Source organism: Tauraco erythrolophus, chromosome 12 (genome assembly GCF_009769465.1).
Source record: "Tauraco erythrolophus isolate bTauEry1 chromosome 12, bTauEry1.pri, whole genome shotgun sequence".
Taxonomy (NCBI): domain Eukaryota; kingdom Metazoa; phylum Chordata; class Aves; order Musophagiformes; family Musophagidae; genus Tauraco; species Tauraco erythrolophus.
The window spans coordinates 2069794-2089868 of record NC_141476.1 but is presented as its reverse complement, the minus strand read 5'-3'; the positions used below and the strand labels follow the sequence as shown (position 1 = coordinate 2089868).

At 42.4% G+C, this 20075-nt stretch overlaps 1 protein-coding gene across 8 annotated transcripts in view; it reads left to right on the top strand.

Moving 5' to 3' along the window:
• Positions 1 to 20075, top strand: part of ITPR1 (inositol 1,4,5-trisphosphate receptor type 1) — a 169729-nt gene that overhangs the window by 38839 nt on the left and 110815 nt on the right. For 6 of the 8 annotated variants that reach the window (XM_086618909.1, XM_009984138.2, XM_009984137.2 and 3 more), the window contains 10 exons: positions 4706 to 4821; positions 8236 to 8322; positions 9919 to 10077; positions 11314 to 11412; positions 11857 to 11940; positions 12024 to 12170; positions 13615 to 13710; positions 15091 to 15135; positions 18132 to 18286; positions 19569 to 19668. In XM_086618909.1, the coding sequence (XP_086475035.1) occupies positions 4706 to 4821; positions 8236 to 8322; positions 9919 to 10077; positions 11314 to 11412; positions 11857 to 11940; positions 12024 to 12170; positions 13615 to 13710; positions 15091 to 15135; positions 18132 to 18286; positions 19569 to 19668 (1088 nt within the window). The remainder of the gene's footprint in view (positions 1 to 4705; positions 4822 to 8235; positions 8323 to 9918; positions 10078 to 11313; positions 11413 to 11856; positions 11941 to 12023; positions 12171 to 13614; positions 13711 to 15090; positions 15136 to 18131; positions 18287 to 19568; positions 19669 to 20075) is intronic. The other 2 variants (XM_009984139.2, XM_086618914.1) reach the window with 1 other exon arrangement.

Sequence of the window (20075 nt, the reverse complement as noted above, 5' to 3'; positions counted from 1 at the left end):
GGTGAAGACTTTCTACTAGAAGCTTAAAATAGCCAGAAAGGATTTGGAAAAAATGATGAGTGGTGTATTACACAACCAGCCTGGCTGAAGCTAAAAGTACTTCCAGATCATTTAGAAACGAGCACACTAGAGAGTGGCAGAGTGAGAAAAATCGTGTGCTGCGACTCGAAACTGAGCTGGGCTGATCACACTGTGAAAGTAGCAAAGGTGGAAAGTTTTAGTGGTCACTGGTGCCCAGCTGTCGCCCAGCGAAGGCACCACTAAGAGCTCTGGATGTCAGCAGCGTCGCTTAGCAACTTTCTGAGCCATCCTCATGTACCGAGGGTAGAATTGACATAATAACATCACTTCATGCCCCGAGTGGTGGGGAAACCCTCTGGAGGGAAGACTGGAATTGCATAGATATGTTTGACTTCAGTATTTCTAGGCAGCTTGTGGTGAGAGAAGGTGATGGCATCTTGAGTGGGCTCTGAAATATTCACTTGCTTCTCCAAATCACTCCTGCCTCTCTGAAGTTAGTGGATATTTGCAATTTTGCACGAGTCTTGCATTATATTTTATAATTTTATTAACATACTACCTAAATACTACCTAAATTCCCATGCAACAGAGTCCATTATAAAAAAACAAAGAAAAATCAGTCTGATCAGGTTTTTCATTGTGCTATGAAAGCAAAAATTGTGCATACCTGCTGGAATTGAACGTGGCAGGTGGGAGAGGACGGGGTTCTCCAGCCAGGCGGCTGCCGCGGGCAGCGCCGGAGGAGCTCGCCCATCTGGCGGTACGTGAAATGGTGATGGGCTGTTTCTTAAATCAGGTCCTGCATCTGTGAGCCCAGATGCTGTTACTGCTTTAGAGGGACTGGCCACACGATAAGTTTCACTTGCCCAGCAGCAGCTTGCCTGGTCCCATGCAATGCAGTTCTTGTTCGCCGCAGGGTGGAGGCAGAAGCACTGCGGAGGCTCAAGGTTGGCTGAAAGTTTCCATTCCAGCCTGATGTTTTTAAGTTTTGCTGTTTTGGCTGATTTTTTTTTTTTTTTTTTCCCCCCCCAGATACTTTTTCCAGATGTCTTTTTTTTTTTTTAAAGAAAGGTCTGCATTCCAAAAAAGTGATTGGCAAAATATTGTGTTGATGGTTAAGGAACAAGCCCAGCCTCTTCTTTGTAAAGTTCTGGTTCCTTGTGCTTTGAGAGTATGAAGTGCCTTGGATGATGAAGTTGGGAAACCTCGGGAGATGAGGGCTGTCTGGGCAAAACGTAATCACTCCTCAAGTATTAATGGAGTCCTGTATGTTACTGTCATGGAAGGAAAAGAGAAGGGATGGATTAATTAGTTGGTGGTGGCCGAATAAATTAATCAGGATGGAATTAGAGAATCTGACTGGTTGGGCTTGGACTGCCAGGAAAGGTTGGAAGTTTGGAGAATATGACTGGGTAGGAAAGAAGCAAGGTCTCGTACAAGAGAAGGGAATGGAAAAGGAAGAAGAGAAAATTAAAAGCATAAAGTAGAAAGAATGGCAGTTGGTGTAATGTGGCTGGCGAGTTTCTCTCTTCGTTGAACCCCAGAATACTTCAGAACATTTCTAGTGTCCTTGATTTTGATTATTCCTCTGTGATGCTGGTACATGCAGAGAATAGCCAATTATTACTGACAATATTTTTGTGAACTTCAGATGGCAGAGACCCATGTGGGGATCTAAATGTCCAAACAGTGAGAGCATTAACGTGTCACATGGTGCAATAATGGTCTTGCTCAGTCCACTTGATTAGATGAAAGCAATTGCTGATGAAAGAACAGGATTTAGCTTGAAAACATTGACATGCATATTTAATACATGTCGATACAGCCTTCATTCATCATCCGTGTGCATGACAGGGTAGTACACAACTATGCAGCCACTTTTTCCTGCAGGACCTTTGTTTGGTGTTCAGGCTTGATGATGTGTCATTGCTCCATCAGCAATTACATAGTGTTTTATTTTTATACTTATTCAGTGTGTGACTGTGCCATTTTTCACTGTATATCATAAAGATCTGAAAAGAAAATGCAATTCTTTCATGGTTAATATTCAACAAACAGTGTATAATAAGATTTAATTACTTTGCAATAATAGCTTTGTTTATCATCTTTCCTATGTGGCTAAAGCTGCTTGAATCGGTGATCAGAGCAGAGAGCTGAATTGCTTCAGCTGCTTTGGCTTCATTTTGAATCTGGTAGGAATGGACCTAACTTCCAAAGTAGAGTGTCCGACAAGGAGTCGGTTAATCTTCGGCAGTCATCGCTGCTGCGGATTGCTGACCGTGATGGTGCTCAGCCAGCACTTCCTTGCATGTTGATTTTTGTAAACATATGAGCCTGTGGAATCTGGAGATCTAAAAGGCTTTTGGACATAAAGTTTATGTAGTTTGACTCCTGGCAAAAGACATTCAGTATCAACCAGCCTCTGGTGGCCCTGTTAAGGTGAATAAGGTGGAGTTGAACTCCTCAACCACTCAAGAAATAGATTTCGTAGAACAAATATTAGGAAAAAAAAAAAGTTGAGTGCTTTCCATTGTTTGTTTTAGATCTGTAGCTTTGTAAATATGAAGAAAACCTAAGAAAAACGGTTGTTTTCCCTCCTTGCATTGGACAAGGTCAAACGCTTGTAGACCTCTCCCCCGCGCTGCAGGGAAGAGAGGGGGCTGCTTGCAGTTAACAATTGAGAAGTTAAGCCTAACTTGACAACTTTCTTGACTGAAAAGGATGGAAAAAAGTACACTTGCACCATGACTAAATCTAGCATACAATTAATGCTTCTATGCAGTGCTGCGTGTTAATTGCTGTCATTGTGTGAACTGATGGTTTAAGCAAAAATAGAAGATTTTGTAACGGGTGTGTTGCTTACAGTGCATAGTCTTAGCTTGAAAGTGCCAGCCTGCAGTGGCTTTTTGAATCCATTCTGTGCTGTCAATCTCTGTGAATCGTCTTTATGGAAATGTAAAATACGTGGAAGAGAGCAAACCTGGGAAGTGTGGTTTGCACTTCGCTTTCCACTTTTCTTGTTTGTTCAGAAGCCGTAAGCTGGTGGTGTCGAAGTGCAGGTGAACGTTTCTGGATAAATGCAATTAAATCCCCTTTCACTTACCCTCAGCCCTTTTTCTCCTTCGGCAGTACATGTCACCCTGTTAATGTCCCCAGTGCCATACCCAGCTCCTACGGTATCTGTTACTGGCATACTGGGCCACCAGCTAAGCCGGCTGCAGGAATTCCTGTGGAGGTTTGGGACAAGTTGATCAGCCCGTTTGGCAGTCGGTGGCTCACTGTGAGATGAAATGACAATCTGCCACCGGTGCTTAACCCCTTGGAAGGGATTTTAGTTTCCAAGACAGACCTTTGCCCTTCTGTGAGAGGTGTTTGGTACTGCCTGGTGTGCTCTAACGGTGCTTTGAGGTTGGATTAGACAAGCAGAGCAACACTCAATAGCTCTTTTCTTTAAGAAAGTCATGAAAAGAGTGAAGGTGCCCATCATAAACAGCATCCTGAGCTAAAAAATTATCAAGGTCTGTCTCTAGCAGGGCTCAGCCTCCTCAGCAGCTGGAACCTCTGGCAGAGGTGAAGTGACCTGTCTTCAGTGTGGGGTTTTTCCCTTTTTGGTTGACATGCATCTGACGTATCTATCAGCAAGGTAGCCCATAAGCAGCTGTGCTTTTGAGGCAGGGAAGATAAAGCCCCCAGGTAGGTCTCTCCCCAGCCTGCTGCTCCCCTGATTGCAGCGCTTTTCTGGAAGCATCCTCTGGGAGCCTGGAGAAACACCACGGGAATGAGAAGCCTCAAGTCTTACATCCCACCATTGCCAAAGAGGCACTGGGAACAGCCTTCTGGCTTTTCTGGCACTTTGTTTGAACTTTCAAGCTGCTACTTTAGGCACTGTCTTTGAATAGCTTGATTTATTTTTTTGGGTGTTCAGTTGCTTAGCAACAGAGAAGAGGAAAAATAGTGAATGCAGCTAATTTGGTTTTATTACTGATAAGTTAGCATCTCTTCAATATAAAACTGTATTTTTAATAAGACTAATGAGCGGTAATTCCTGGCTTTTGCCAGGCAGAATGTTAAATAAACTGTCAATGGACTGGGTAAAGATCCTGACACCCCGGGGGGTTCACTGTTACCTGGAGCTATGCCTTGAATGTCTGTGCCTGTGTGTGCTACTGTTTGAGGGAGTTTTATGCTGCTGCTACATCATTAGGTGAGTTTCTCCGATTCTTTGTGCCTCGGTTTCCCTCGCAATAGAAGAGATTTGATTTAAAAACTAAACAAACAACAACAACAAAAACCAAACCAAAACTCCCCAGCCTAACATTAATTGTGTGAAGCAGCATACTTACTAAAGTAGGAAAATTAAAAGTTGAAAGTGTGTAAAATGAATCTGTTTGCCTGGGAAAGCATTGAAACGTGTTACCATTTTAGTGTGGTAGCGTTTCTGACTGGGAAAAGTTATAAATTTTCTGGTCTTGCATCACATGTTTGGCAGCAGCAGTTAATTTTTATCGTTCATGGGGCAACATTCCTGTTGCCCAAAAAAGCATTTGTCTGATCGAGAGCTTTCTGGAATTTGTTTATAAACCTTTTCTTGCTGCTGGAATATTTGGACAATAACAGCAGCAAAACCCCAGATAATTACAAACGATTGAAGCAATCTCTCTGTTTATTTAATCTGTTTTTATAGATTGCCTGTTCAAACTATGTCCCATGAACCGGTACTCAGCTCAGAAGCAGTTCTGGAAAGCAGCAAAGCCAGGAGCTAACAGCACAACAGATGCAGTGCTACTCAATAAACTGCACGTAAGTATTCGTGTTTAAGCTCCTCTTCATCACCAGCACTCTCATCCACACTGCTTTAGATAAGTATTTCCAATCAACTTGACACAGCTGACCAGGAGGCACTGAGAAAGCATAAAGAAACCAGTATATAAGACTCCTTTTGAGACATTCTCGGAGGTCTAACTCTTTAAACATCCTCTGATTTATGGCAACGTGCTGCTCAAGGTCTGTCTGTCCCAATATCAGTGTGTCTGATACTGGGTTAGAGTCACAGTAGCCATTTCAGCTTTTGCTGATAAACTGTGCTAGCCTGTAGTACCGCTCCACGTGAGCGTTTTGGGTGGTAACAACATAAAAACGGGACCCTCCAAACAACCACGCAGAGTAGAGGGTTCTCAGGCGTTGCGTCTTGATGTTGGGCGTCACGGGTGTTGGCTGTGCTGGTAGATGCCATCTCAGCTACCGGTCTGATAAATCTACTGGGATTCTTCAAACAAGCGTGGCTGCTGCTAATACATGTAAAGGTTGATGGGTAATTATGAGTAATTATGAGGCCAGACAGCCTCTCCTTCCTTATTAGCTTGCAGTATTTAATATTTTCTGGGTAAAATGTTGACATTCAGCACTTGGAAACCCAGTAAGGCAATTGATTGCTGTTTTTAGAGTTCCTATTTAGAAGAAAAAGCCAGCTTAACTTAAATACCATCTGTTGACTTTAGAGTTAAATAAACTCCGTGTTTATGTTAAAATTACATAGCTGGAGTACTTCGTGTCAAAATCACAATTCTAAATATTTTTAGTTTCTTTAAGCCTATATTAAGCTCATTGTAGACTGAAATACAAGATGGCCCTGCAGGAGAGTGTCATTTGCTGATTGCCATATGGCTGCCTTGCTCCTGCGTTTCACAAAGGCTGTTTGACTCATTTTGCTTCTGAAAACATAATTTTATAACCTAGAAGTATTAACTTGGCAAGGAGAAAGCTATTTTGGTACTGGCTGTAGCACAAAGGTCCCTCACTTGTGCCACATGTCTCCTGCCCCTTTGATGGTGAGAGAAGCAGACCACGGCAGCAAGCTCCGGTAACGGCGGAGTCTGGGTTTGGTTTTTCTGGTGTAAAAGGGAAGGGAAGAGTTTATGCCCACAGGTTGTGTGTGTGAGTTCGTGGATTTGAACAGAAAGTATGGTCGAAATTATTTGTAATGAAAATACTTTGTAATTGCCCTGGGTGACAATGTCATTTGAAGTTGTCTTCTCTTTCTTCAGTACATGCCAGTTCAGGTGCTGGGGACCTGTCCACGTTCATCTCACACCTTACCATTTTGTGCCAGGGTCCGTATGGGAATACAGGATTAGATTTTCCCAGTATTTAGCCTCAGTTGAGTGATGTTTGTACTGAAATGTACCACTACGTGTGAACTCCTTGCTTGATTTAGTGAAAGGATTGAAGTACTTTGCAGTTTTATTGCAGATTATTTAATATGCATCACTTTGACGTAAAGGATTAGCCTTTATGTACCACGTGTCAAATCAGGTCTTCAGTGACCTGGGGCTGATGTGTGACTTTAAAATAGTTTAGTCCCATGTATATCACTCATATATCAAAACTCATTTTTCTGCCAATCAAATGGGTACATGTGTCATCTCTTCCATGTGTTGGCACACGCTAAAAAACTCTGCGTTTTGCGTGATGTGTGTTGGGGTGGGGTTAGCTCTGCCGGTGATAAGATTTCTTTATCAGAGCATATAATTTCTAATGCAGTTGGTGATGCAAGATGTATTCATCATCACTTGCCCTTTTTTGGCTTCTGTTTGTCTGCTGGTGGAATTTATTGTCTGCCGTGGAGTGCTCAATGCTGAGGTCAGGTTATTTTAAGTTAATGCCATTTAAGGGATTTAAAATCTGGGACACTTGTCTCTCTTTGGTATCAAGAAACGGTGCTGGTTGAGAAGCTGACATCTAGTGGCCACAGAAAATGATTCTCCCTGAATGATTGTCGGTTTTGGTGCATGCTTTTGAAGTCTTAATGATATTTTCAAAGAGCACGCTATTCTCTTTATTTATAATAAATGTGGCACCCGATCCAGTGCAGGCAGAGAAGTCCTGTCTTCTGTGATTGCCGTTGATAGTTGAGGGCCCTAGTGTCTTGAAATCCTTTCTCAACAGAATACTTTGAAATCAAGGAAAAAAAAGTTGTATTTCAATAATAAAGAGAAAATTTTGCTGGATATATACTTCTGAATATATATTTGTATTTGAATGAGCAGCTGTATTCCAGGTTCTCCTGGAGCAAGAGCCAGCTATCATACCTAGCACAGCTTCTAAAAATAGCCTATTTTGAGTAAGCTGAAGATGATGAGGTTTTATGACATATATGGATAGCTCTTCCTTCGCAGTAGCTAAGCTTTGTCCTGTGTTATCGCTACTTTACCTTACTACAGTTAGGAACTGGGGGCACTTTCTTCTCCTCCAGGAGAGTCCTTGAGATCTGAGAACCAATCCATGAGCGTTGATGCTTAGCCTCCAAAAAGGTCTAGTTTTAAATTACTCTCTACCACCAGATATGAGTTAAAGCAAATACAGATAATTTTTTTAGCATGAAAAAATCATCTTTCATATAAAGAGAGAATTTCTTTACCAAATTAAATGATTTAAAACCAGCCTGGGCAAAATAGCTCCCTTCTTCTAAAACAAAACAAAGTGCAAGAGACTGGTTATAAATTAAGTTATTAAACAGAACAGTGTATCCCTGTGATCATTCAGTTTTGCAAGGGCTTTTCCTTTCGTTACCATGTTAGTGTGATCCAGAAATACAGCTGTATTTTCACAGCCAGTCTGTAACGTGGCGCAGATATCCTTCAGCCTCGTGGAGTACGAGCTCTGTGCTGGGAGAAGTTGGGAACTCGGGTATTCGGAGCTGCGGTGGGCATTTGTAAATGTCTTCTAATTAATCTTACTGCATGGTGCAGGTGATGAGAGTCATCATAAAAAGACAGGCAGTGGAAAAGTTGGGGCCTACGTTGGCAAAGTAAAATGAAAATCCAAAGTTGAGGTCCTTTTCTTTCGATGTGCATAGAAGTCAGTAGGATGTAACACAAACTTCCTGGCTTGAGTAGTTACTCATCCCTTCTCACCTTCCCTCCACAGGTATGGTGTTGCCTTCTCATGGCTTGTCTTCTGAGTTTTTGATCTCATGTTTTTTTCCAAAACTTTGTCCAATTCTGCCCAAATTACGGATTGCTTAAATGTCATGTGTCTGTCTTCCTAAAGAATTGAAAAAGAGAATTGGAAATGGTGCTGTTGGAAAAAGGGAATTACACTGTTTTGGTTGCTCACTGTTTTTCTGATTCTTTGAAATACTCATAAAGAACCTGGAGTGTTTTGCCACACCTTTATAAAACAGTTGGCAATTAAATTGTTCTCCTTTAATTTCAGCATGCGGCAGATTTGGAAAAGAAACAGAATGAAACTGAGAACAGGAAACTGCTGGGAACAGTCATCCAGTATGGCAATGTTATCCAGGTAGGCTGTGAACGTCTTTGCAAGCTGTGTAGGATTTTGCTCAAACTCCCCTGCTCAATGTGACTTTTAATTTCTGGAATTCCTGGACAAGAGTCTGTCACTTTGCAGAGTGTGACAGTGTCCTGAAGTGGGATCGTGTGAAGCAGGAACTGGGTGTATAGCTATGATGGAGTTACTTTTTTATTATGGGTTAATTGTGCTTTTTTTTGAGGTCACTGTATGGTTGCTTTGTTCAGAAATACTTCTTAGAGCCTTTACTAGAGCTGGCCATTTGGGAGATGGCACGGGCACTGTACAAAGCCAATTATGGTCTCTCACAACCACATGTTGACGTGTCAAATAATAAACTGACACAGAGAAGGAAAATCGAGCCGTATAAGTAATTGCAGTCCCTTAAGCAAATGGTATGCTGGATTCTAGGGAATGGGAGGAAGAAAAGCATTAAACCAATAAAAACGGAAAGTACAATCATTACATAATTAAAAAAGACAGATCTTTAATAAATGGGGAACATAACATGCAGCAGGTGCAGGTTCACCCTGGAATCAGATCGGACCTACATCCACTCTGTAGTGTGCCTCAGCACTTCAGGAGTAGGGATTGCTACCTGAGCGTTTAAAAGTTAAGAAGTTCCTCTACAAATGTTTTTTGTTTGATTCTGCTGACAAAACACCAGCCAACAGAGGGGGTGGCTGGGAGCACAGGCAGAGTGGGCTTTCTTCTTGCGAGGAGAAGTTGGGTGGCTGCCCTTGAAAGCAATTGCAGGATTTGGAGCAACCCAGTGGAGGAAGGGCAGGGAAGTCCCTGCTTTGGTTGAATTAAATGCACTATTGGTCTGTGTGCTTGAGGCAAAAAAAATAAGAAGTTACCTTTAATGATGAAAGAATTTTTGATTGGACCACAAGCATCAACACTATTAAGAGCAATGATAAGTTTTTGCCCATATTTTCCCGTAACTCCTAAATGCTCTGGGAGTAACCACTGTTTACGGTAGTTAAAAGGCATGAGAAAGTTCTTTCTTCACAAAAGCACCTGTCTATTAAATTTATGGGAAATTTAACAGCAGTTGGTTGGAGCTGGAATATGACCTGTTGCTGCTGACACGTTGGCACTGATGGTGCGTGGTCTGCGAGGTGGCACGCAGTGGAGGGCTGAAGGATGGCAGGTTTTTTAAGAGAGCCTTCAAAGCAGCAGTCACATTTTCTGTTAAATCAGACAGGGCAAAGCAAGATAAGAGCAACTTCACTTCTTATCACCCCCTTCTTACAGGGAACACCACTTAGTCCCCAGCATTTTACAATTTTCGGTCCTGGGGTTTTGAATGGGCTGTTGTAAAGTGACAAGAGCGTTTCTAAGTGTTTGTCGTTTGCTGGAGAAGGGACTGTTGGATTAGCTGAAGATGTTTTGTGCTGTAGGACTGTATATATACTGAAAGAAGTGTAAGTGAAATTGTGCCTGAATTCATCGATATTTTTATATAATTTAGTTTTTATTTTAATTCCTGTATCGTACTGTGGCTATCTTACGCGCGCTCACTATTTATTGAGGGGAGGAGAAATGAGCATTCTTAGAACTGAACTCTGATTCTTATTCTAGCTGCTTCACTTAAAAAGTAACAAATACTTAACAGTAAATAAGAGGCTTCCAGCTCTACTAGAGAAGAACGCTATGAGGGTGACCTTGGATGAAGCTGGAAATGAAGGTTCCTGGTTCTACATACAGCCCTTCTACAAACTGCGTTCCATTGGAGACAGCGTAAGTGCCAAGAGGAAGGTTGTCACGTGTTGCTTTGTGCACAGCTTGGCAAGGCTTGTTGCAGGAGGCCTGTCTTGCAGTTAGTGAAACACACACACCTAGTGCGTGATGTTGCAGGAACAACCTTTTCCTATGCTGTCATGAGGGGGAGGAAAATTGCTATGGTAACTTGTATTTTGGAAACGTGGAGTGATTTAAGGGAATAAGGGACCTAATTATGCTAGCCTTTCACAATTCCTGTCCAATTCAAAATGGTAGGAAATGCTGAATTCCTTCAGAAGATTTGGAGCAAATAATCAGCGTTTTTTATTTCTAGTGTTGTTAGTTTGAACTCAAAGCTCATCATTTTATGTATGAGGAGTGAGGTGGTAATGAGGTGAAATGGGTCCTGTTCATGGGAAATCTGGAAAAAAATTGGTTTTGAATTAAATGCATTACTGTTTTAATCTCTTTTTTACGAATTTGAGTCACCTGGGTATATTATCCGCATAGAACCATGCGGTAGCCAGCTCCTGTGCTCTATGGTGTAGTTCAGGCATATATTTGACACCTAAACATGAAATAGGAATAATTTATGCTGCAGAGTAGCCCCATCCATTTTGATGTGACTGTTCCTTTTCTGCAGATGCACCATCAAGCCAAGGCACGGGGTGGCACAGTCTTAGTGGCTGTAAGCTCTTAAATTGCACCAATTCTCAGACACTTTATCACTAAGAACAGTTCTTCTCATAACAGGAAAGGCTTTTTGGTTTTTAGTTTAAGCAAGACTTTGGCCTAGAAGAAGGGAAGAACAGGACCTTTACTGTCCGTAATAAAGTGCATTTGTCTTGAGTCATATGCCAGCCTGGTCAAGAATCTGATTTTACAAATTCAAGTATGTCTTGGAGGAGGAGGATTTTTGGCTGACCTTTTGCTATAGGAATTATTTGTTAAATGTTAACCAATGAAACAACTTCATGGAAAGCAGCAGATAGGTTATTTACCAGAACTGCAGTCTGTATTTCTTCTGCAAGTCTCTGAGTCCAATGGTATAGAGGCTTTTTCTGTCCAAATGACTAAGTATGATGAGCTAAATTCTGAAGCGAGCAGAATCCTGGTTTCATACTCAGTCTGGCATCTCTCCAAATTGCAAGAAGGTGATTTCCTCTCATCACTCCCATTAAAAAAAAAAAAAAAAGAAAGAAAAAGAGCTTTCTCAGGTTGCAAGCTTCTGTCTGACGCTGCACTTATCTACAGGTTGTCATTGGAGACAAAGTAGTCCTGAATCCTGTCAATGCTGGCCAGCCTCTCCATGCCAGTAGTCATCAGCTTGTCGATAATCCGGGATGCAATGAGGTAAGAGCAGACTGACACAGCTGGAGCAACTGTACAAACCTCTGTATGTTTCAGCTAAGCTGCTAAAACTTGTGTTTTATGAAAATCAGGTCATTGGTTAGTTGGTTGGTACCTGTGGCATTGTGGTTATCTCGTTAATCAGCATCTTAATATAGTTATCAGACTTTTCTGTTGGGCACTGGACAGAGGTTTGAGTTTGATCTCTTGTGCTTGACTGGCTAAAAATAATTTTTTTCTTAAAAATCAAAAGTCATGGGACAGTGATGTGTAGCAAGTGACTTCCTAGCAAGTCAGCCCTGCAGAAAGGGCTTTCCTTCTCTAGAGTAATGCAACGGGGTCTGCAATATTCTGTTGAAAATTGTCTAAAAGGTAAGGCAGTACTTTGTGGCAGCATCTTGTGCCGGCACAAGACAGTGGGACTAATGGCTTTAGTTTTCCTTTTAGGTCAACTCTGTGAATTGCAATACGAGCTGGAAAATAGTCCTCTTCATGAAATGGAGTGATAACAAAGATGATATTCTCAAAGGGGTAAGGCTCAAAACTCTGCTCGCTTCTAACTGGTTCGCTGATGGGTAATGCCAGTATTGACCGTGCTCTCTGGGCTTTGGCAGGGGGATGTGGTGAGACTGTTTCATGCGGAACAGGAGAAGTTCCTGACTTGTGACGAGCACAGGAAGAAGCAGCACGTCTTCCTGAGAACGACAGGGAGGCAGTCAGCCACGTCTGCAACCAGTTCGAAAGCCCTGTGGGAAGTAGAGGTAAGAACTGTAACCCAGGCTGGGGGTGGCTTTGTAGGAACAATTACTGTTTATGTTGAAAAACAGTGTGCCTGGATTTCTTTTTTTAGGTAAAAGTCTTCCTGGTGTTAGAAGTTCAATCTTAAAATTCTTTTACTTGCTGTGCTTTCTATGCAAAACCCAAGAGGGGTCCTGATCTCTAATGCAAATTCTGGTTCTTGACAATTCAGAAAAAGGGGACAGAGAAGCATCTACAAAGTCATTTTCTTACCAGTCCCTCAAGTTTAACGCCAGCTAATAATTTCAGCTGTCCTGCTGAGTGTACCGAACATTCTATTTTTGGTGTGGAATAATGTGATTATGCACATTCTCATTTGATAGGAGACTGCAACCCTTTGCTAGTATCCGTGCATTATTTGTCTGGATCGCTTTTTTCTTTGCTTGGCTTTTAAATAGTGTGACTGACACCTTGGCCATCACTGTCTGCTTAAAATATCTTCACTCTGTTGTAGTTATTAGAGTTGTTTTATGATTTTAAATGTTTGCCACGTGAGCTGCCTGTGAAAATCATAAAATTAATTGCAATGGTGGATAGGTGTTTTTCATATTCTCCTTCTAGAGGCGTCTGCTTTGATATACATTGAAGGCCCACCTAGAACTAACATTGGGTTGGAACTAGATGATCTTTGAGGTCCTTTCCAACTCTAACCATTCTATGATTCTATGATTACTTTGACATGTTACAACACATCAGTAGCTTCTGTGGTAACTGTCCATGTGCATGCAGTTACCGTTGGTAGATGCAAGGCGGAGGTAAGACAGTCCTTCCCCAAAAGGCACAGCTCAGCTGCCCTGAGATTTCCCTAAGGCAGTGGGTGAACACACAGAGAAGCTGATATGGAGCAACAGATCATCTGATGTTGGAGGCTCTGCTTGCCACAGGAGAGTTAGAGAGTAAATACAAGTCTTCACATTCCTCTGTACTAAGCCATTGTGTTTGAGACATTTCCAAGTGTTTTTTCTCACCCACTTTCAGAAGGTCAAGAAGTAGTTACACCAAAAAAGTAAAGGACTTTTTACATTACTTCAGGAAGTTTATTTTTAAGACATGGCAACACATGCCCATCTAGAGCACCGTCTTTAATTACTTCTCTACTAACTTGCACCATAATCTTCCTGCCATCACTCAGCAGACTCTGATGGAGTACCAGCCATGGTCAGTGACTTTGCAAACAGATATTGTCACTTGACAATAAGCAGAAAATCAATATTAATAGATTGTCAAGGTGAACGAATTGTAATCTGCTTGAAGTATTTACTGTGCTGTGTGTTGTCACACATGAAAGGTTATTTCGTCTGTTGTGGAGCTCCTCGTTCTGTTTCCTCTTACTTGTATATGGAATACAGCAAATGCTGTGTTTGAGAGGGGGCTCACTGACATGGTGTGAATGTGCTTTCTTTGTAGGTGGTGCAGCATGATCCTTGTCGTGGTGGTGCGGGGTACTGGAATAGCCTGTTCAGGTTCAAACACCTCGCTACTGGACACTACCTAGCAGCAGAGGTAGGTGCTGGGGCTTGCCTAGGAGCAACGCCTTTCCTTCCAGAGTATTCTCTTCCTTTTACCCCTTCTGAAAAATCTCTCATTTCCTGCCCTAAAAATAGACAGAGGAGAGGAGAGTGCTTTTTGGGTCCTTAGTATTAAGACAAAAGTAGATGGCTGAAGGTAGAAAACAAGATGAGAGACTTGAAAGAATACCACAGCACAGGGGTAGTCTTGAGCTTATTTCACTTTTTGTGTGAATTCTAGAGGCAGTAACTCTTCGCCTGCAAAGAATAGGCACTAAGTAGTATCCTGTCATGTGGGCAGTAGAATCAAAATGAATTTATTAATAGATGAATAAATTGTAAATGGCTGAGAGCCTTTTGGGGGGGAAATGAATTCAACTATTGTTGGTTTCTCTTGAATCACTGATTTCCGAGCGGAATTGCAGAACTGAGTGTAAAATGAAAATGCAGTTGGGCTTCAGACCAGTCTTGTAAGAACTGCAGATAACGCTTAGCTGTCCAAGCACATCATAAATAAGAATTTATCTCTCTCCATAGTGGACAGCTTTCCCCTGTTGAAGTAAGATTCCGAGACATTTTATTAAGGAAAAAAATTAAGTTTAAGGGTTATAATTTTGTGAGTTTTGCTGCTTAACACTTGTAAAAGTTTATTAAAACTACTTCTGTTTACTTTAAAGCATGGATATATCAACATGCCAATACACAAACCTCTAAGTAAAAGCTGTCCTGGATGTAAGAGTGCGTAGCAGGGCAGAAGGGCTGTCTCAGCCCACGCTGTTAACCTGACAGCTTCAGTGGGAAAAGTCCAGATCAAATATCCCCTTTTATATTTTTCTAGTAAGCAGTAGCTCTTTGTCACATGCACGCTTGCAAATCCTTTTCAGCAGTGATGCAGTATAGAGCTTTTCCAGTAAATCTTGGGTTTGTTAATCAGCCAAAACAAAAACATGGTCTTGCATTTTGCAAAAATATACTAGAGGAGATTGCTCACCTGATCCATGGTTAGAATAGTGTTTGTTCTAAAAGATTGCTGCCAAGCCAGTAATTTCTGGTTGGAAATTCCACTTGGGATTTAAAAAAAAAAACCCAACACCCTGAAACTTGGTAACTCCCTACCCTCCTTGCTCCTTCAGTGATTATCCAGAACAAGATAAATCTCTCTGCATGTTTGCAGATGACTTAACTGCTTGATTCATGGACAGACAGATGCCCGATGAGAAATGCATCCTGTTGCACAGTGTATTTTTCCTGCATGCGTGGTAGAGCTGTCCCAGTAAAGCGCCTCTTTCACAGAATAAGTTTAGACCGCGCTGAGGTTGTTTCCCCCTTCCAGCTCTGTTAGAGTTTTGACGTGCCTGTGATTCTGTTTCATCAGGTAAACCCTGACTATGAGGAAGATGACCTGGAGTGTCAATCCTCAGTAAGTATAGGCAAGAGTATGATCTTGCCCCTCATTGAGGACGGCTTGACACAGGCCCAGGTGCTTACCTGGCCAGTGCATAGGTGGTCCAGGCTTTGTTGCTAGTGAAGAAACTAAAGAACAGAATGATCTGAAGGCTTTTAAGGCCTGTCCAGAGGAGTGGATACCGAAAACTGCATTAGGCTTTAGTGAAGAGCAATGCACTTGGAACTGAATTTGTATGTTACCTGGACCCCCTTGCCTCCCCCCTTTGTAGCATCTCCTTCTGTCTTCCTATTTCTTTAAACCTTTGCCTCCTTGAAGCACTCTCTTGAATAGGTCTGAAAAGCACGTTGCTCAAGGTGACATCGGATGGCAAGTGTCCCTACCGGGATGTTCGCGTAGTGCTGTGCCAGTCAGTCGCCTGACCTCCTTGTTTAAGAAACAAATTCCCTCTCTTGTTTTAGCTTGTCACAGGAAAACCAGGATAAAGAGTCTAGAGAGCAAGAATGGCAGGGTGAGAATAATTTCGGTGCCATTCTTCTGATTTTCCTGTGAAAGCAAGTCTGTGTTGTTTTCGGTGAACGTTGTGGTGTCAAAGATTGAGTGTGCTGATGCTTTGTATTAATGGAAGCTTCTCTTTGGTGTCAGAGGGAAGCAGTATTGCTTCAGTAGTTGCAACCAGACGAAACTGGAACAGCACTTTCCATTGTGGATTATATTTTTTTTTTCTTTTGGGTTTGATTGTAGGCTTATGGAGTTTTCTTGTTCATTTATCCTGTATTATGGAAGATCTGCTCTGTTTGGATGTGGAAAAGAGCTACTCCAATTTTCAAAAGGAGATGAATGCACTGCGATGCTTTGAAATCCTGCAAGGCAGAGTTTTCCTGCTAAAAGGATTTGTCATTATAGCCTGGCCATTAAAAGGCTAACCCTTGCCCCCCGATACTGAGCTATTATCCTGATTAGTTCTCAGTGGTATTTGGCAGCAAACACTGATCTTCTGACAGCTTGATTTCAGTAAACATACTGGAAAAATGGAGAAATGAACAAAAAACCTCACAAAGCTATCAGGAGAAGGGGGCATCAACATGGAACTATTTTGTTGGCTTAACTTTTGGAAGTTAATCAGTGGCAAGGTCTTTTATGTAGACATCTGCCCTACTGGTGTTCTGTTAATGCCTCCTCCTGAAGTGCAGTAATCATGGTAACGCCCTGGCTTCAGAGTTGTGGATTTTTTCCCTGCTGTCTCTTTACCACTAGGTGGCAAAAATAGACCATAAAGAATGGGATCAGGAGCACATAATTCACTTCCGACACAAAGTTCCTGCATCGTTTAACATTCACTAGTGACAGGATGGTGTAGGCTGCTCTGTCCACCTTCATCTAAACTCCAGCTTTATCCAAATGTGAGCCGTCTGCAAGACAGCAGGTTTCTTTGCACAGCTCTGTGGTTTTTCGTTGTTCTCTCCTTGCACCTCAGGGAGCTGCACAAGAACGGGGTTTGAATGGGCATGGGTGAGATGCCAGCTGGTACCCTTGCAACCTTAAAAAGGACTGCTTTTGTCAACTCTGGGGCCGAAGTTTTAGTTCTCCCTAAATTGCCTTATTTCCCACTTTGTGATTTACTGCTCACTTTCAGCTTTGCCACAGTGTCTGTAACTGACCTGTTGTAAGTACGAGTCGTGAGTACAGAGCAGCTGCCTTACTGTGAGGATGAAGGAGACAGCTGAAACTCAGAGAATTCATTCCAAGTGAGCGAATTTCTCCTGGTGCAAAGCCTCCAGATGGACTCTGTTCAGTGTATAGCTGCTCCTTCTCTTGAAGGCACATTCCCAATGTGAATTTCTGTTCCATACGGCTAACTGTCTGTTCCCGTGTGCAGAATCAGACTTTAAATGTCACCACTTTGCAGCCAAGTTCATTGGCTAGAAATGTGCTAACTGCAGAGTATCCCGAGGCACAAGCAATGTTAGATGCTTTGCCTGTGTGTTTAAGGATGGCAATGCCTTACACCAGGACTTTGAAAGACAGATACCCAAGTGCTGACTGCTTTGGGTGCCTGCCTTCTGCTGGTGCCAAGATCACAGAGACCCTGATATATTGGCTACTTGATCATTTGGAGAATTCCATCTAGGATTTAGATGCTTATACGTGAACAGCTGGCTCCTGCGTTGTCAGGCAGTCAGCAACTTTTTTATTGACCAGTGATAACTGGTAGTTCCCTAGGAAAGGTTTTAGAAAAAGTTGTCATTCCTTTTTCCTAGTTTATTTTTTCCTACTTTTTTGTCCTTTCATCTAAAAATCCAGGGTTTTACTCAATTGATGTTAGTACCTTTACTTTGTTAAAGGAGGCTGGTAATTTGCTAGCACCTTGGAAATAAAGATACTTCTGATGCTATGTCCTTCATGACGTATCATTGTGTTGGAGGGCATCATCAGGTGAAGTGTGACCAGCAAGGCAGCCAACTTCTTGGTTAGCTTTTGTTTCATTTGTCCATGTGAGTCCTGGTTTTGCTGCTGAAGTCAATGATTTCCCAGCAAAATTGTTGGTACACAGTGTTGCTGATTTTCATCTTTGCAGCTCGCGTAATTACTTTGTTAGAATGGTAACTGCAGTACATTGAATATATTGCAAAAGCCAGTAGTGTCAGGGGTGGGGTTCTTAGCAGATGTGGGTCATCTGAAACTGGTCAGAGTTCCCAGTGGGATGAGTGGCCAGGGAATTTTGAGTCTCTTCTGGCACTGTCTGCAAGACATAACCTCTGTGGTTTGGGATTTATTGTGTTTGTGATCCAGAAATACTCAGAAGTTATTAACACCAGGGAACGTGAAGAAATGGTTGGCAAAATCAGCTACTGGTCAGTTCTACTGGTGTCCTAAAGCCCAGCTGTCTTAACTGGTACTTGGAGTAGTTCACAGTTGTGTCTGCAAATTACAGGACACATGTGTTTAACACTGGGCAGGTGGGTCTGGAGGGGTTCCTCTGACTGTGTGTGATGGGACTTCTTCCACAGCTGGACCCTGAGCAGGATGCCTCCAGGAGAGGCTTGCGCAGTGCTCAGGAGAAGATGGCATACTCGCTGGTGTCCGTGCCTGAAGGAAACGATATCTCCTCCATATTTGAGTTGGACCCTACCACCTTGCGAGGAGGAGACAGCCTTGTCCCCAGGTACAGCTAAGCATAGCGTTAGCACTGAGTATCTGCTTTGGAGTTTGATTGATAATTTAAAAAAAAAAAATTAAAGGTGAAGCTGTCTCTCACTCTTTTGTTATCCTTTGGATTTAAGATTCTTCCTCAAATTAGTATAGAAATACTTAGCAAGTACCTGAAGCTTCACTTTAGTACTTTACAATTGAGTTATAAGTAGTAGAAACTGATTTTACAGATGGGAAAATTGAGATTAAGAGGTTTATTTGCCAGTGGACAAACTGGGACTAAAAGCCTTGGCTGTCTTATCAAGCCACTCCCATGACCTGTCTGTAGTATGTTAGCTAGGATGTAACATCAAGTATTTAGCACTTCTTTTTCTCTTGTTTACATGTCCTTCACTGTTCATATGGTACCTCTTGCTACTAAAAAGGTGCTGTACCCCTCAAAGAGAGTCTGCATGCAGGCTCTTTGCTGTCCATTCCCACTGAGAAAGCATGGCATGTTTGTTCCATCTACTTTGTCTGAGCAACTCTCTAAATCATCAGATACTGTAAGTTAGCAGAAGCTATTGTAGCCACCAAAAGGAACTGTCCTGGCTGCCTTTTCTGTACTTTGGGCTGCCATGGTTGTGTGGAGAGAGGAGCCTGTACTGCACCAGAGAGACTGTTTCTTATCCTGGCCTAAGATGCTCGTCTGACTGCGGCATGGCATCTTTTATCAAAGAGCTGGTACATGCAAAATAGTGCCATTGCCAGAAATACCTGGGAGAACCAAGTCTGGGAGCTGCTGTCCTCATAGGATTTCTGCTGGAGAAAATTGTTGTGTGCTGGTCTCGTGTTCTCATATCTTAATGGACCTTTGATGCTTGTTCAACATGGACGAGCTACACAGAGAGTCAAAAAATTCTCAGTTTAGGAAATGTAAGATCTGTATCAGGCAGTTATGGGTTGAAAAATAAAAAGGTAAGGGAGGAAGCCAGTAGCTCAGGTACACTATAGCAGGTGGACATGTGAGGACTCGAAGAGGCTTAATTTGTAACTGTGTGGCAGCTGAGTTACAGCAACAGAGTATAGATGTAGTTCTGTTTTACAGCAGAATCTATTTCATTACACAAGACAACTTCTTAAGGTGAATTTATAGAATGAAATAAAGAGCCTAATTCCTGTTATGGCATGCAGCACAGATAAAGATGACACCTTTTTTCCTGCTTGTTGCTGCCAACATCTTGCAATTTGAACAATGCGAAGGTTTCCCGTCTGGGAAACTGACTCATGCTTTGAAACTTCTGACTTTCTTTCAGGAACTCTTATGTCAGACTTAGACACCTTTGCACTAACACCTGGGTTCACAGTACCAACATCCCTATTGATAAAGAAGAGGAGAAACCTGTGATGCTTAAAGTAAGTCCGTTGACAGGCTGGGAGAGTTGGGGCTGTTCAGCCTGGAGAAGAGAAGGCTCCAGGGTGATCTTATTGCAGCCTGCCAGTACCTAAAGGGGCTACAGGAAAGCTGGAGAGGGACTTTGTAAAAAGGCATGTAGTGACAGGACACGGGGCAATGGCTTTAAATTGAAAGAGGGGAGATTTAGATTGGGTATAAGGAAGAAATTTTTCACTCTGAGGGTGGTGAGGCACTGGACAAGGTTGCCCAGAGAAGCTGTGGCTGCCCCATCCCTGGCAGTGTTCAAGGCCAGATTGGATGAGGCTTTGGGCAACCTGGTGTAGTGGAGGGTGTCCCTGCCCATGGCAGGGGGGTTGGAACTGGATGATCTTTGAGGTCCCTTCCAACTCAAACCATTCTATGATTC